General features: G+C 42.7%; 1 protein-coding gene across 1 annotated transcript; it reads left to right on the forward strand.

Annotated features, from left to right (window-relative positions):
• Nucleotides 1-8217: 8217 nt before the first annotated feature.
• On the forward strand, nt 8218-9159 carry LOC309681243 (olfactory receptor 4D1-like; the record flags this gene model as incomplete). Its single annotated transcript, XM_082495076.1, has 1 exon — nt 8218-9159. One exon carries the CDS (start codon nt 8218-8220, stop codon nt 9157-9159), a length of 942 nt encoding a protein of 313 aa, XP_082351202.1.
• Nucleotides 9160-18450: the final 9291 nt, after the last annotated feature.

Here is an 18450-nt window from a genome sequence, read left to right on the forward strand (position 1 = left end):
GGGCATTTTTCCCTAATGGCTGCAACATAGGTTCGTGCAGGGGAAGAGTGGGATCTTTCCTCCATCGTGGACAGTTTACCAAACAGTTTATCAAACAGTTTCTCATCTTCCTTAGCCATTTTCTTGTTCTGCTCAGCCATTTTCTTGGTCATTTTCTCAAACATTTTCTCAGTTTTCCCAGACATTTTTTCTATGGCTGCCACAGTGAGGGGACAAGAGAGGCTATCTTCATACTGTTGTACTTTGTTAGCCACTTCATTTACAGTTGGCATATCAGCATCAGATCCTCCTCAGATCATTTTTGACAATGTGTGGGAATACATTGATGGTGCTCTCTGCACAAACTTTCTCAGCAAAGATTGTTTGCATGGCATTTCATCAGGGTCTACATCCACTCACCAGTCACTGTAAATGACCTCTCGCACAGCCAGTTCTCTCAGGTACTTAATACTTTTTCCATGTTGGTCCATTTGCTTGGACGTTATTCGATATCCTCCTTAAAGGGATACCTGCCCTTTTACAGCTGACATCAGTTGCCTCCAGAGACTGAAAGTGTCTTTCTCCCAACAGATTTATAGATACCTCCATCTCTGGACAGGTTTCCCAACTGTCTAGCTTCTCTACTCTTTAATTCTATGGTATCAGCCTCATTGTCCCAGCATCAGAGCAACCAGGAGATAAGCGTCTCACCATCATGATGGCTAAAATCCTTCCTCAGATTTCCCAAATCCTTCATAGAGGATTTAATTCTTATCTCTATGTTTGAGTCCTCCTCCTGCATTGATGCTGCCCAGGAAGGACCTTCTCCAGGATCTGCTTTAAAAGGACCCTTCCCTTCGTCTGCAGTAGAAGGACCCTCCATCAGAAGAACTCTCTCCCAAGCTATCTGGCTTGAGGTGGTCCTTGTCATAAGGGGGAGGGGAATGAGCCAACCTCCTTTTCTGCTTCCTGGTCACTGGGGCAGCTTGTATCGGTTCTGACAGAATTTGGGTAGCAGCGGTACTCATTGTCAGAGCAGCTGGAGTAGTGACGGTGCTCCTTGTTGAGGCTGGAGTAACTTTTGCTGGTACAGACAGGGGAGGGGCTTGTGCTGCTCCAGGTTGGGGGGTGGCTGGTGCCAGTGCAGGCAGCAGCATGGCTTCCGCCAGGATGGGCAGCAGCACAGTGGCTTCTACCAATATGGCCTTCTGGGGTTTGAGTGGCAGCAGTGTATGTTACGCTATAGCTACTCCTGCACCAGTGTTTCATAAGGAAACACCCCTGCAGCATATTAAGGAACACTGACAACAAAGCCATGATTTTCAGAAAGTAACATTCCTTTTTGAAACAGCCCAAAAGGTGTCCATCCCCTAGCTCTGATTTGCACCAGGGTAGGTTTAGATTGGATATCAGGAAAAATTTCTTCACAGAAAAGGTTGTTAAGCATTGGAACAGGCTGCCTAGGGAAGTGGTCCTAAAGCTGTGTCAGGGCAATCCAAACATGGATACAGGCTGGGTGGAGAATTGATTGAGAGAAGTCCTGAGGAGAAAGACTCAGGGCTGCTGGTTCATGAGAAGCTCAGCATAAGCCGTCAGTGTGCACTTGCATCCCAGAAAGCCAACCACATCCTGAGCTACATCAAAAGAAGCGTGCGCAGCAGGTCGAGGGAGGTGATTCCGCCCCTTCACTACTCTGATGAGACCTCAGCTGCAATATTGCACCCATTTCTGGGGCCCCCAATATAAGAAAGACATGGACCTGCTTAAGCAGGTCCAGAGAAGGGCCACAAAGATGATGGGAGAGGTGGAGCACCTCTCCTGTGAAGACAGGCTGAGAGATTTGAGGTTGTTCAGCCTGGAGAAGAGAAGGCTCCACGGAGACCTTATAGTGGCCTTCCAGTACTTCAAGGAGGCCTACAGGAAAGATGGGGAGGAGTGTTGTGATAGGATGAGGGATAATAGTTTTAATCTGAAAGAGGGTAGATTTAGATTAGATATTAGGAAGAAATTCTTGACTATCAGTGTGGTGGGACACTGGCCCAGGTTGCCCAGAGAAGCTGTGGATGCCCCATTCCTGGAAGTGTTCAAGGCCAGGTTTGAGCAACCGGGTCTAGTGGAAAGTGTTCCTGTCCATGGCAGGGGGGTTGGAACTAGATAGTCTTTAAGGTCCTTTCCAACCCAAACCATTCTACGATTATATGATTCTATTACAGATCATGATTTTGCTCATATCTTCCACCAGTTACCATCACAGGCAGAACAGTCATAAAGCAGGGAAATTTATTTGACTATCTGCTCCTGACCAACACCTGGTCTCAACTTTCTGTATTTTTTCTGTGGATTACACTCAACCTGTCAATACAATGCTGGTAAGATGATGGGCAGCATAGGAAGTTCAAGCAGTATGTGTAACCATTTTCTGTTACTTTACACACAGCAGTTTCTTTTTGCCACCCTAGGCTTACTGGTTTTCTGCCAGTTTAGCAGACAGGAGCACTCTGTTCATAACATGCCTGATCCAACAAGGCGTATAGATGCAATTCAGTCCATTCACAGGTGTCCATGCTCCATCATGAGTAGCTCATGGGTCATAGTCCTTTCACAGGTTGTACATGCTGTAGTGTGGCTTATCAACAGACTGCTGTCCCTTCAAGATATATATACCCCTTTGCACGTTGTGTCCTCTCCCATCCTACCACCACCAAAAGTGTGTCTCTAGCCTGTATTGGCTGCTGGCTCATATTTTATACATGTTTGACTGGGAACATCTTGGGCTTCTCGAAATGTGTAATTTTTTTCTGTGCAATTCCCATGTCCCTGTCCCACGTACATCTGGTTATTTGCATTGGTTTCAGAGCTGGGTGAAACAGATTTTAATTGACACTTGACAATTCATTATCCTCTCCTACAGAGGTCACCCTTGTGGACAACTACTGATTAAATCAATTTACTTGACAATTCATTATCCTCTCCTACAGAGGTCACCCTTGTGGACAACTACTGATTAAATCAATTTAGAAGGATTTGGATGTGCCAGAAAAACGCACTGAAAGAAATCTTCTCAAGTTTAAAAAACGCAAACACAAAGTCTTTGTGATACAATAACACTAGATAAAAATGCTGGCGTTTGGGAGGTGAGGGCTACAAATAGTTAGTATCCAGCTTTGCAGAAAACAATCATTGTGTCCTGGTGCACAAGTTAGGCGTGTCTACAGTATGTCCTTGCAGCAACTAAGGCCAACTGCATTCTAAGCTGTAATAACAAGAGTAGCCAGCACGTCTAGGGTAATGATCCTTCTCCTCTGTTTGACACTTGTGACAGCACATTGGAGTAATTTTCCCAATTTTGGCCTCCCCATTACAAGAAAGACATGGACATATTGTAAGAAGTCCAATGGAGGACAAGCTAATGGAAGTTATTTTGTTCATCCTTAAGAAGAGAAGGCTATGAGGAGAGCTTATTGCTGTCTTCCTCTACCTAATAGAAGGGTGTAGAGAACATCAATACAGAATTTTCTCAAAGGTGTACAGCATTAGGATGAGGAGCATAAGACACAAGTTGTACTATGACAAAACCCAACTTAGTTTAAAAGAAAAACCTTTCTTTTACCAAGAGTGGACAGACATTGGAATAGGAGCCCAGAGACGCTGTGGCATTACCACAGAAATACTAACAGACACTCCAAACTCAATTGGATAGGTCCCTGAGCAATTTGCTTTAAACAGGAGGCTGGACTGGAAACTTCCAGAGGTCCCTTCATCCTACATGATTCTGTAATTTGCTGATTCTGTAGCTATGAGCTGACAAACGGATTATTCTTACTAAAGCTCATATACCATTAATCAACACAATTAATGTGCCAAAAAATGTATTGATTAGCCAGCTTTTACCTGTTGACTACTAGTATGATCCTGGCGTGTAACATAGTACTGCAGGGAGTCACATAAAGTATTCAGGCTCCTGCAGCTTAGCACAGAAGGACTTTTGCTGAGCCTTTTATGCTTGTGGGATTACCATCTACGGAATAAAATAAGCCATGAACTTCTTAATTTATTCCCTTGTGGCACAATCCCTAAATCTCCCAAACAATACTGTTCTGGTTTTCTTTTTTTTTTGTGATCCTGTTAGTAAACCGCATGGGTATTTATTTCAGAGAGAGGGTCTGAGGTTAACAGCTGGCACAGTGTGGTCCTCAGTAAACATAACAGAAGGAAGATTCAGAGGACAGACAACTCTTTTACAGTATTTTCTCTCCATGCTTTTCTCAATAGTTAATGTCATAACTTGTCTGGGGAACTTCACCGTTGTTGTCACAGTCATCAGCAACCCGTGGCTTTATAACTCCATGGTCTTTCTGCTGGGCAGCTTGGCCATTCTAGACGCCAGTGATGACTCAGTCAATGCTCCCAATTTACTCATGATGATTTTCTCAGACTTGATGAGACTCTGAGTGCAACAGGCTTTAAGCGCCCTGACCTGCCTGTAACATCCTTCTTTGTAATCCTTCTCTGCTGTCTTTTCTCTCCTTTCCCCAAATGTTTGGTTGTTCAAGGTCAGCACTGACATAATGTGGTTGCTTAACCTTGTATTAATCTGCTGTGACACAACTAAGTTATAAGAAAGCTCTAGCAAAACTCATCTGGAAACTCCATTCTGTCAATTGGCTCAGGACTTACATGTTTAAGCTTAGGTCCTCTTTTTGTTTCTTACCCTAGCTAAGCTGCAGGTGTGCTGTACCTGACCTTGTATCTTGCTGTTTTTTACCTCACCTTGACTACTTGATTTTCTGGCCTAAATTTCAACCTGCTTCACTACTATGGACTTGTCTAGCTAACATGGGAGTATCATAGCCTTGTTTTGTCCAAGGGCTGAGCTACAGTGCAAACAGGAGCTGGATGATGTGAACAACCTTGGATCAACAAGTAGCAAGAGAACAACATCTGAAACTGCTGGAATGACATCATCAAGGATTTTGTGATTGGTGGCCTGCACTGACATCTGCTGTAGTAAACATAGGAGAGTAACATTGCTACAGCATGCAGATGCAGGGCACCTGAGGAGAAGCTTTCACATATTGGTGCCAACCTGCCACCCAAGAACCCAGACCTGAGACTGGCTGGAGAGCGTCACCTTCCCCTGGACTCAACTATGCTGGCTCACTGGAATGGTAATTTTGGCAAATCTCAGTTACTTGTGTGTTTGCATGTGTGTGTCAGTGTAAAACCTTCCCTCACTCACCTTACCCTTTGCTTGGTCCACTTAACACATTGAGCTTAGTGGTCTTGTGTTCCCCTTTCCCTCTAGCAATCACTGGGCTGTTGGCTGACTGGTTACTGTCAATGATTCTGCTCTGCTCTTTTTTTCTTTGTACTGTGGGACTGCTGCCTTTGCTGGTGAGGTGAGTTGCTCCTGTCTGCCCTGCTGTCACTCTCAGTCCCTGCCTTGCCTTCCCTTGTGGAGCAGGCCACTATTGCTGTTCCCTGACACCTCTGTTTTCAGGGAACATGGCACACAATCTATGACCAGCAAATTAAACATGTATGGCTAATCACAGTATCTGTGAGCAGAAGTTTATTGTTTCAAATGAAAATAAAAATTGGATAAGGGAGGAACAGGTTAAATTCTTTATTGACACAAGCCCAAATTCTCTGGCTTATCCTGTGGTTTCTGTCTGAATTGAACATCTGACTCTCCAGGTCAGGGGATGAATACACAAACAGGAAATGTCCCAAATTCAGGCTTTGTCAATGCCATCCATTCAGACAAACTGCGTCAAACCAATTGACTCTTCAAACTTCACCCCCTAGAAAAGAAAGCAAGCAGCAGCAAGCAAAGCTTACTGCCATAGCATAAAGAATATGTCATCTGATCAGTACTGATAGGAACTGAAGTAAAAATGAGAGAAACATTTTATGAGAAGAAGAAGAGTTCACAGGGATTCTGAGAAAGTGCAGGAGCCTGAAGATAAAGGATGCCTGAAGAAATGCACACCACCTTACATGTTCAGATGGGAGAAATGAAGTTTTTACATGTTTGGGGCAGGTAGTTGGGGTATGCAGAGAAAATGGAATTGGCATGGGGAACTTTGCCTTCTGGTGAGTTGGAAACAGACTTGGTAAATAACAAAGTATATAAAGGGTCTGACATACAGAGTCACTGAACTTAAGACAAAGAGACAAATAGGGGCTAGAGTGAAGAATCCCTGGAGTGAGACTGAATGGCAAAGGAAGCAGAGAGAAGAGAATCTCATGTGAAAATGAAAGCTCTGAGATGTGATGTGGAGTCCTCACAGACACAGGGAGAACAGGGTGAACTAGAGCAGGTAGGGCAGAATAGAAGTCTGACTTGTCCTGGAATGAGCGCTGGGCACCTAAAGGCTGTCAAAAGTGTCTCTTTATTGGGTTGGGGGTAGAATATTGGTCACATATCTTCAGATACCTACAGAATAGGAATCCAGATATAAGCTGGCCCTTTTTGGCCTTCATTAGAGTCAGTGATGAGAAACAGATACTCTCAAAGCATAGTTTCTCTCATCCTAGGGTAGGTATCAAAACTAGGACAAATTGATCACATTCTGCAGCTGTCATTTCCTCAACCCTGAATTCAACCGGACTGCACAACCAGTTCACATACAGAGATTTAGGATGCTGAGGGGTGAGGTCAAGAGAGGTGGAGTCTAATGTATGTATCTAAAAGACACTGGAGGTGGGATCCAGGTTCCTAAACAGAAATGCCTAAAGTATTCCATCTGACTTCCAGCTGCCATACCTCAGGGGCATGTGGCACCCATAAATCATGTGTGACAGTTGCCAACCCAGTGTCTAGGGTATTTTAGGGCATCTAAAATTACTTTGAACATTTACTTTTAGAAAGACAGTCCCATTTTTGTGATTGAGCTAATCATCAAGGTCTGCTTAAAAGCAACAGCAAGAACTAGACACACTCAGAGGATGATTGAGATCATCTTCATTCAGGTATCTGAGATAAGTACAATGAAGTGCCCATGCTTGTGTAAGTGAAATGAACTGCAGTCTGCACATCCTGAGTCCTGTCTGAACGCAAAGTCCAGGGCACACTCCCCTGGAGGATGTGATGAAAATCCCAGTGAGTCTCATAACACTTTGTCATTCTTCAGATTGCTTGTCTCATAGCATTTGAAAGAAATTTGAGAAGCTAGGCATTCTTTTGCTTGCTGAAATGTTCTATTCTTTTCTCAAATCACCTCTGTTTACTGTGAAACAGACATGCCTGCAAAGTAAAGAATATGCAATACATCCTGTTTCCCTACTGTACTACATCATAAACTAGAATCATAGAATGGTTTAGGTTGGAAAGGACCTTGAAGATCATAGAGTTCCAACCTCCCTGCCATAGGCAGGGACATCTCTCACTAGACCAGGTTGCCCAAGACCACATCCAGCCTGGCCTTGAACACCTCCAGGGATGGGGCCTTACCACCCTCAAAGTGAAAAACTTCTTCCTAATGTTCAATCTGAACCTGCCCTCTTCTAGTTTAAAGCCATTCCCCCTCATCCTATAGCTACATGCCCTAGTAAAAAGTCCTTCCCCAGCTCTCCTGTAGGCGCCCTTTAGGTACTGGAAGGCTGCAAAACTACTCTAACGTATTTATTTTCTTAATGATTGCCAAAGCAGGAATCCCTAAGTGGCTATAGCAAAACCTTTTTTGTTCAGACTCAGGAAAGTTTGTACAGATTTTACGGTAACTTTGTTCTTAGCATCTACTTTGATGCTTAGACAGAATGATGCATGAGTGTTTTTTTATTTATTTTGTTTTCTTTTGGGGGTCCTTTGTGGAGAAGAACAATCAGGCAACTCTGAGACTGCAGACAAAGCAGTTCTATGTGGAATAAGGACTCTTTATGTGTGAAAGGAAAAAGATAGTATTAGAGATAAGAACTGTTTCACTGAGGAGGGCCCAAAGGCTGCATTACTGGGGAAAAATAAGTCTATTTGTGAAGATAGCAACCAGTTGTAAAGTTTCACTGGATTTTAAGGGTGTAGATGCAGAGGAACCAAACTGATGATCAAAGAAAACAATTCCCAACACTGAGAGTACCTCCACTGAACAAAATTTCCACTGTATAGTGCAAGGATACAAGAAGGTTTCTAGAATGGGGGTTTCTGAGCCAGGGGAGGGGAAGGGGTATTGAAAAGTGTACTTTCCACAGCTTCCCTTCTACATTGTTCCTCTCACAGGCATGCTCAGATGGTAATGAATGGAGCCACGAAATGTAACCAATCCTGTGACAGAATTTCTCCTCCTGGGTTTCAACCACAGTCTTAAGATTCAGCAGTTCCTCTTCATGGTCTTTTTCCTTGTCTACCTGATGACCTGCTTGGGAAACTTCACCATCCTCACCACTGTTATCACTGACTACCACTTGCACACACCCATGTACTTCTTCCTGGCCAACTTAGCGTTCACAGATATAACCGAATCATCAGTAAATACTCCTGTTCTATTGTCAGGTCTCCTCTCCCAGCACAAATCTGTGCCATTCAAGGAGTGCATCCTCCACATGTTTTTCTTTCACTTCATTGGTGGTGCTCATATCTTCCTTCTTGCAGTGATGGCAGCGGATCGGTATGTAGCTATTCATAAGCCCTTGCAGTACTTGACAATCATGAACCATGAGGTATGTGTGGTTCTAGTCGCAGGGTCATGGGCAGGTGGATTCATTCATTCTGCAACACAGATTGCTCTGCTTCTCCCTTTGCCTTACTGTGGTCCTAATACCCTGGACAATTTCCACTGTGATGTTCCACAAGTACTGAAATTGGCCTGCACTGACACCTACCTGACAGAGTTGCTGATGGTCTCAAATGGTGGACTGCTCCTCATAGCAATTTTTGTCTTGCTCCTCATTTCATACGCTGTCATTTTAGTCAAGATAGGGAAGCAAGTCACCCAAGGAAAGCACAAAGCTTTGTCTACCTGCATAGCCCAGATAATGTCAATAAGCATAACATTCATTCCAGGAATATTCATCTATGCTCGCCCCTTCAAGACATTTGAACTGGACAAGGTGGCCTCCATCTTCTTCACTGTGCTTGTTCCAGTGCTGAATCCCATGGTCTACACCCTGAGAAATACTGAAATGAAAAAGGCCATCAGAAGACTTGTTTCTAGGGTCATAAGAGATTCTTCCGAGGTTTAAAAATTCATCTTCCTATGCTTTCTCCTTTGCCTATGAGATGTTTGTTCTTCCTGCCTTATTAAAGAATCATATATGTTTTTCTCCTTTCCATTTTTTCTGCAGTAAGATTTTAGTAGTGTGTGATGACAGTGATTCCTAAAGAATGTCTACGCCTGCAACTTGTGCCATTAAAGATCACATGAAATCCTTCCTTCGTGTACTTCCACATTTGGATGTCTTTAAGATAACCAGGATTTTTTTTTTATTATGCTTATGAGTCTATTGTGACTGATTATCTACTGTTTGTGTTTACACTGCCTGTTTACACTGTACAGTTATATTCTAAAGGAGCAATTAATTCAGTTTGACAGACACTATCCATCTGATTTGTTTGTTCATACTTTAAATGTTATACTCCTTTAGACAGGGATTGTCTGTATCAGATGAATCACTATGGAAGAAGATATGATCTGTTTTCTTAAAGCAACTGAGCATGCTATGAGGAGACATGCTTATGGTCTACAGGTTAAGGAATGTGAGGGTTTTAGTTTCTCAGAAAAGATCTAGAAAGCTGCAGGTCCCTGAGGTACTGTCAGACTGCTGGGATGAGTTGGTACCAGACAGCTATTGCAGAAAGACAACTGCAACAGTCACTGAGCTGACTGGAACCAACCCTGTAATGAGAAGAACAGAGATTATTTTTTTTTTTGGTAAAAAAATATTTTTTTATCATTACTTTAGTATCTTACGTAGTGTTATGGTTTGACTCCAGCTGGCAATTAGAACCACACAGCCACTCCCTCCCTCCCACGGTTCAGATGAGGGATGGAATTGGAAGAGTAAAAGTGAGAAAAAAACTTGTGGGTTGAAATAAAGACAGTTTAATAGGTAGAACAAAAGCTGCGGACACAAGCAAACTAAAAGAAGTAATTCATTCACTGCTTCCCATTGGCAGGTAGATGTTCAGCCATCTCCAGGGAAGCAGGGCTCCACCACAGGTTACAGTTACTTGGGGAGACAAACACCATCACTCCAAAAACTCACTCTCCCTTCGTTCTTCTTCCCCCAGCTTTATATACTAAGCATGATGTCATATGGTATGGAATAGCCCTTTGGTCTGTTGGGGTCAGCTGTATCCCCTTCCAATTTCTTGTGGCTTCCTAGCCTACTCGCTGGGAGGGCGGTGTGAGGAGCAGAAAAGGCCTTGACTGCTTAGCAACAACCAGAAATGTCAGTGGGCTATCAACACCATTTCTCATCCCAAATCTAAAACATAGCACTACACCAGCTGCTAGCAAGAAATTAACTCACCCCAGCTGAAACCACCATGACAGGTAACCACTCTGAACCTTTACTTGAAAAGTTAGTTCTTCTAATTTATATTTCAGTAAAAACTAACTCTGGAAATTTTAAAGATTTTGATCTTTAGTAAGTAACCACAAATAACATATTTGGCCATATACAGAAAAAAAAAAAAAGAGCTTTTTTTTTTTTCTTTAGGTTCTGCCATATCCAACTAAGCTCACCAATAAATTTTAGGTGAATATATCATATGCTCTCTGTGCCATGACGTGTCATCTTAATCAGAGTGACAGTATATGAGACAATAAGGACTTATGAAGATGTCTACTTATGAGTTAATTCCCTACATTGATATACAGTCAAGGATATTACTGTGTTTTCCTTCAGTAGCTTTAAGATAGGCATTTAGTGTCACTTGAGGTACTGCAAATTCTCTGACATGTCCAAGTGTGAGACAACACTTAAAGGAGATCTGCATCCTTTCAAGCTAGCAGTTGAAAACTAGGCTGAAGGCTTATGAGCTGGCAAGTGAATCAAGCCAATGACTGCCACTCAATGTGATCACTGTATTTGATTCCCCAGTTTTTTCTTGTAAAATTATAGTTGTTTGTCTTTTTTATTAGAAAAGAATGTTCAAAAATATGTCTGAACAATGAGCTCTTCAAGAGGCAACATTTCTGAATATTCAAAAGTATAAATACAATGGAAATCTAGTTCATTAAAGAAGATAAAATACTACAGAGTTATTGAACAAGAATACTGTTCACAAATACATCATTGAGTTAAGTCAAGAATCATCACTGAATCACTGAGGACCTGTGGTTTGGTATTCAATTTATCTAACTTTGCAGGTCCAATTGTAGATAGCTCCACTAGTCATAGAGAAAACCTTTGAAATCAGTGTAATGACATAAGCATTTCTAGGGTAAGCATCCTAAGGTAAATATTTAAAATGTTTAGAGCCTTTCCAAAAAGTGATTATTTTTCTGCCTTGACTCAGAAAAGAGATACAGAATGACTAGTTCAGGCGCAGACATATTAAACTACAGTACTTTTAAAATTCAGGCTGCAGACTGCACAGACCACAGAATCATAGAAGCACAAAAATGTTGGTGAGACACCTCTGCAGGTCTCTCATCCAAATCTCCACCTCAGAGGAATATTGATCATTGACATTAGGTTAGGTCATGGGCTGTTTAGACATCTTGGAAACTCGAAAGATGGATATCCAACAACATCCTTGGCAATATTTTCCAGTGCCATACTGCTATGGAAAAGGTTTTCCTGGTATCCAGGCTAAAGCTCCCAAGCCACAAACTGTGTTCATTGTCCCCCATTATATTATCTACCACTAGCAAGAAGAATTTGGTTCCATCACCTTTGTAACACTTCAAGAAGTTGAAGGTTGCTGTTAGATCTCGCCTAATTTCTTCTTTGTTAGTTTAAACAAAACCAAGTCCTTCAACATCTCCTCAGAGGTCATGTGATTTAGAACTGTGACAATCTTAGTAGATCTTTGCTGTTGTTAATTAGATATCATTTGATTAAATGACAAGTTAGACACATATTCATGTATAAATAAACTTCAAGTGCAGAAATTAAGGAGGATTCAGTTGTGTAAACACAGATAGTTTTATTGTTAAGGACAAGAAAATGTTTCTATAAATACATTAGCAATAAAAGGAGGACAAAGGATCTCTATCCTTTATTACACATGGGGGGGAAACATAGTGACCAAGGATGAGGAAAATGTTGAGGTACGTAAAGCCTTCTTTAACTCAGTCATTAGTAATAGGACCAGTTGTTCCCTGAGTACCCAGCCCCTGAGCTAGAAGACAGGGACAGGGAGCAGAATGAAGACCCCTTAATCCAAAGGGAAATTGTGAGTGATCTGCTACACAACTTAGACACACATGGCCTATGAGGCCAGATGGAATCCAGCGGAGGGAGATGGTGGATGCACTCACCAGACCACTTTCCACATTTCATCAGCAGTCCTGCCTAACTGGAAAGGTCCCAGTTGACTGGAGGTAAGCAAATATGATGCCCATACACAAGAAGGGTGGGAAGGAGTATCTGGGGAGCTACAGACCTGTCAGTCTGACTTCATTACCTGGGAAGGTTATGGAACAGATCATCTTGAGTGTCATTACATGTCACCTACAGGACAACAAGGCAAGCAGGCCCAGTCAGTATAGGTTTATGAAAGACAGGTTCTGCTTGTCAAACCTGATCTCCTTCTATGACAAGGTGACCCGCTTAGTGGATGAGGGAAAGGCTGTTTACCTGGACTTTAGTAAAGCCTTTGACACCGTTTCCCATAGCATTCTCCTGGGGAAACTGGCTGTTCATGGCTTGGATGGGCGTATGCTTTGCTGGGTAAAAAACTGGCTGGAAGGCTGGGCCCAAAGAGTGGTGGTGAATGGAATTAAATCCAGTTGGTGCCTGATCACAAGTGGTGTTCCCCAGGGCTTGGTACTGGGGCTGGTTCTGTTTAATATCTTTATCAATGACCAGGAAAAGGGGATCGAGTGCACCCTCATTAAGTTTGCAGACAACAGCCAGTTGGGCAGGAATGTTGATCCACTTGAGGGTAGGAAGGCTCTACAGAGGGATCTAGACAGGTTGGATCGATGGGTCAAGGCCAATGGGATGAGATTCAACACGCCCAAGCGCCAGGTCCTGCACTTGGGTCAAAACAAACCCATGCAGCACTACAGGACCTGGAGGTGTTGATTGACAGCCAGCTGGATATGAGCCAGCAGTGTGCCCAGGTGGCCAAGAAGGCCAACGGCATCCTGGCCTGTATCAGGAATAGTGTAGCCAGTAGGACCAGGGAAGTGATTTTACCCCTGTACTCGGCACTGGTGAGGCCCCACCTCGAGTGCTGTGTTCAGGTTTGGGCCCTCACCACAAGAAGGATATTGAGGCCCTGGATCATGTGCAAAGAAGGGCAACAAAACTGGTGAGGGGTCAGGAGTACATGTCTTATGAGGAGTGGCTGAGGGAACTGGGGTTGTTTAGCCTGGAGAAAAGGAGGCTCAGGGGAGTCCTTATCGCTCTCTACAGCTCCCTGAAAGGAGATTGCAGAGAGGTGGGAGTCGACCTGTTCTGTCAAGTAACAGGTGATAGAACAAGAGGAAATGGCTTCAAGTTGCACCAAGGGAAGTTTAGATTGGATATTAGGAAGAATTTCTTTACTGAAAGGGTCACCAGGAATTGGTACGTGTTACCCAGGGCAGTGGTGTAGTCCCCATCCCTGGAGGTATTCAGAGGCTGTGTAGATATAGTGCTCAAGGACATGGTTTAGTGGTGGACTTGTCAGTGCTAGGTTAATGGTTGGACTAGATGATCTTACAGGTCTTTTCCAATCTAGGAAATTCTGTGATTCTGAGTCTGATCAAGAGTCTTCATTACATGGTCTCAGAACAACAGGAGGACCATGCCCTATTACTGGGGCAATTCTTGGTCTTTGTGCTGTGCTGCAAGGTACAAGCATCACTGCCCACACAAATGGAAGGCCAGGAAAAAAAGTGAACTTCACAGGAATTTGTACATGGGACAACAAGGAGTGTTATTATATTCTAGGGAACACCAGGTGCGCACGAGGGCTTTTCTTTCATCATTGCAGGTGTGGATGGCCTGGCAGGTTTCAGCAAAAGTGCAGCAAAATGGAAAGAATAGATTGGTGTTTACCACCATGGGCAGGATGGGGGGAAAGAGTGCTTGAGAGAAGTACACTTTTATTTTGGCCATGCCAAAAGGGGCCATCAGGCTGCCAAAATTCTCAAAGATTTGGAGTGTTGAAAAGGGTATTGGATTTATTTTTTTTTTTAGGTGCAGGGATAGAGACTAGTAAAATCATAGTGATTTACCTTTTCATTGAAGGATGCTAGTAACATAAATAAATGACAGAGCCTGCTCACAAAAAAGCACATCTGATTGCAGAGGCATGTACAGTTCCTCACTAAGAACTATGTGAACTCCCCATATGACTTTTTTTCATCATGACCTCCTCATGCTCCCATATAGACCTGATATTAAATCTTGCTGTTGTCTTGTGGTCTATCTTTTCTGTGTCATCTAATAAAAGTACCCAAAGATTGCCCCAGTCAGGGTTCTTTCTTCTTTTTTTTTATGTTAGCATTTGTCCATTTGAGTGTCACTGTCTTATAACTCATGATGGAGTTGAATATTTTGCTTTTCATCTGTGTATGTAATCCACTGCGAAAAGCATTTCAAAGATCTCTTTTTCCCTCTAGTGATGATGATTTCGGGGAAGTTGTGCTATGGTGTTACATTTAAGAAACATCAACTGCTGTGTGGCCACGCAAGTATAGGCTAGCACACTGTACTGAAAGGGATCTGTTACACACCTTTTACATTTTCATCATCCTCTCTCTCACAGAATGTGAGATAAGTCATCACCATAATCTCATTTATGGAATCATAGAATCATAGAATATCTCAAGCTGGAAGGGACCCATAAGGATCATCATGTCCAACTGCCTGCTCCTCCTGCATGATGTGGAAGACTCCCTCAAAATTTTGCCAATAGTAAAAGATAAAAATATGCTTTTAATTGACTGTATGTTATAGCAAAAATTTCTCCTCCAGCATCATGTAATATTCTGGTTTTCTATAAGCTTCTATGTAATTTTGATTTCTAGAAATGTTGAAAAAAAGTGGAAAAGATAATGTTTGCAACCCATAAATCCCAGTGCATGGGGAAAGCTGCTTAGTTTCATGGGGAAAAAAAAAAAAATAATTAAAGCCTCTGCGAAGTATATATTCAGGCTGGGAACTTGTATACATGTGCACTTTCCACTTTGGGTGTTCAATAACATGTCCATTCTTTCATTTGGAAGCTATAGCCTTTTCCATTCTTACAATAATGTCAGCCAGAAGGAAATTCTGGACAGAACACAGGTGAATTACTTTTTAGGAGATAAATGACCCATTCTAAAAGTTCTGTATATTCATATTGGTTACGTTAACTGTGGGACAATATAAGGACCTCTGCGTACTGACAGCTTCAAGAATAATCTGAGAACAATCACCATGTCCAAACAACTGGTGTATATGGTAAAAAAATCCACCTACAAAGAAAAATGCTTTACATAATGGTACTTCATCTAAATTAACAAATCTATACTCTTCTACATATCTTCTAACCCTAAACCTCTGGATCTGCCACTCCGTCTGCCACGCATTTCCATGGAAGCTGTGCTCCTCATCCTTTACCTTCCCTGCTGCATTTGAGGGAAGGGGTAAAACTATAATTTCAAAATACTCATCAGGGTTATGGAGTGCCAGAAGTGGCCCTTCCTGGGAAAGATGCACATTGTGATCTTCTGGGGGCGCAGTACTCTTCCTTAGTAGGGGAATGCAGTGTCCTGAAAGCCCTGTACATGTGTTTTCTTATTGTTCACATTTAAACTTTAATCCTGTTGTGGTTTAATCCCAGCCAGCAACTAAGCACCGCACAGCTGCTTGCTTACTCTCCCCGGTTGCGAAGGGTAAAAATGAGAAAAGAATCATGTGATAAAAGAATCATTGAGATAAAGGCCATTTAATAGGTAAAGCAAAATCCACGCACACAAGCAAAGGAAAACAAGGAATTCACTAATTCCCATTGTCGGGCAGGTCTTCAGCCATGTCCCAAAAAGCAGGACTCCATCACGTGTAACCGTTACTTAGGGAGACAAACGGTGTCACCCCAAATGTGGGTGTGTCCCGCTCCTTCCTCTTTCTTCCCTCAGTTTTGAGTTGGAATAGTCCTTTGGTCAGTTGGGGTCAGCTGTCCCGGCTGTGTCCCCTCCCAAGTTCTTGTGCCCCCCAGCCTGCTCACTGGTGGGGTGGTGTGAGAAACAAAGAGGCCTTGACTCTGGGCAAGCATTGCTCAGCAGTAACTAAAATATCCCTGTATTATTAGCATTGTTTTCAGCACATAGATGTAAATGTATATGTACGTGCATGCTCATGTGTATATATGTATATCCTGGCTCTAAAAAAATAAGCAACCAATCACAGGGCATTATTGTAAACCCAGATGGGGTGTAATAGCCACAAAATCAGCAGGGGTAAGGAGCAGCAGGGTTACCCAACCATGTGATTAGAAGAAGGGCAGGACTTCCACATCAGGTGGGACGTGTGAGTGTGGGGTTTCCATAGCCAGGTGGTGTTCTGGCACCTCTCACTTATCCTGGATAAAAGTTGTGTTCTGGTTAATCATGCAGACAGGGAAAGTTGTACTGAATTGCTCTCTACCTTAAAGTAAGCCTCAGAAATCCTAGAAAACACCTAAATTAATCAGTGGACATGTGTTGCTGGTGCAGTATGTGTTGCTTCACTATAGAATCACAAAATGAATGTTTAACGTTGTTGGATTATGCTGCTTCTTTAATTTAGCATCTAATATTGACCTTTTAAAAGTCTGTGTTGAGTTTAATTTTCTGTTAACATTACAAAGGATTTAATTAATATACATGTATATATGTAGTATATAATTTATACCATACATTAAGTAATCAGGTATAAATACACAATGGAATTAATTTCAGTTAACTGTAGTCATGGAGATAGTATATCTTTAAGTCTGAGTTACCTGTTCTTTGTAGTTAGTGAAAAGAAATGAGCACCTCCCAGTCCTGATTCATCTGACCCCTTGATATACTGTCAACACAAGTCAAAAGAAACTTTTTGGGGAAAGAAAGGAAGACAGAAAGAGAGAAACGGGGAGACATGGGCAGGGCAGGGGGGGAAGTTGTTGAGTTTATTTGATTTACACTTCCTGAAAGTATTTTTCTTCGTCAGTGGGCTATTGAGAACTCATCCCGAATACTCACAAAATACAGAAAATTAAACGATCTGGAGAATTCTAGATGATGGCTTTCCATCCTGTGCATTCCCAGGTGAGAATGTCTATAGAATATGAGAAGTCAGAGGTTGTGGGTTCATTTGTTTCCATTACCAGTCATTTAAATGCAGAATTAATCATGAGATCATAAACAAGTAGGTTGTAAGGTACTTCTAGAGGTCACCTGGTCCAGGAATAATATGCTTTTTTAAAAAAATAATTAAAAAACACTAATAAAGAATTATATAAAAAAAGTCATACACCTTAGCACTTTCATTAAGATCCCTAGGCATCTGAGTTAGCACTCCAGAAACACAGCTGCTGCCACAGTTATCTAACCATCACCCTTGGAACCAGAAACAACCTGCACACTCTGAAGAGACAATGAAAGCATTATGTAGAGGATGCAAAGAGACAAAATCTTCTGCATCCTCTGGGACACCATGTTCACCCTCTGTCATCAGGTGGTGAGTGAAGCAGCTAAGGTCACAGGCAGTCCGGTTGCAGTCTCGGGGACTAGTGCTGACAGTCGGGCAGGGAGGCAAATCACCATGAGTGGGTCTGGCATTTAAAAGAGCCGATCCTCTGATGCATACACAGCAGTACTAAATACATGGGTGTGTGGGGAGAGGATTCATGGCCAGAAGAGCAAGACATCAGGTCAGAATGATGGACTACCAACAGAGCTGCAGAAAAGGAGATGCAGGAGGTTCCTGGAGTGTGTGGAAGACAACTTCCTAACACAGCTGGTGAAGGAACCAACTAGGGGAAGTGCCCTACTGGACCTACTGTTTGTTAACAGAGAAGGTCTTGTGGAGGATGTAAAGGTTGGAGGTCGCCTTGGGCACAGTGATCACGAAATGATAGAATTTTCAATTCTTGCTCACGTAAGGCGGGGAGCCAGCAGAACTGCCACCTTGGATTTCCGAAGGGCAGACTTTAGCCTGTTTAGGAGCATGGTCGAGAGTGTCCCTTGGGAGGCAGTTTTGAAGAGCAAAGGTGCCCAGGAAGGCTGGGCATACTTCAAGCAGGTGCTCTTAAAAGCTCAGGAGAAGGCCATCCCCTTGTCTCGAAAAACGAGCAGACGGGGAAGACGACCAGCCTGGCTAAATAGAGAACTTTGGCTGGACCTCAGGAAAAAAAGAAAAGTT

This window comes from Vanellus vanellus, assembly GCF_965231255.1.
Source record: "Vanellus vanellus genome assembly, chromosome: 24".
Lineage (NCBI taxonomy): Eukaryota > Metazoa > Chordata > Aves > Charadriiformes > Charadriidae > Vanellus > Vanellus vanellus.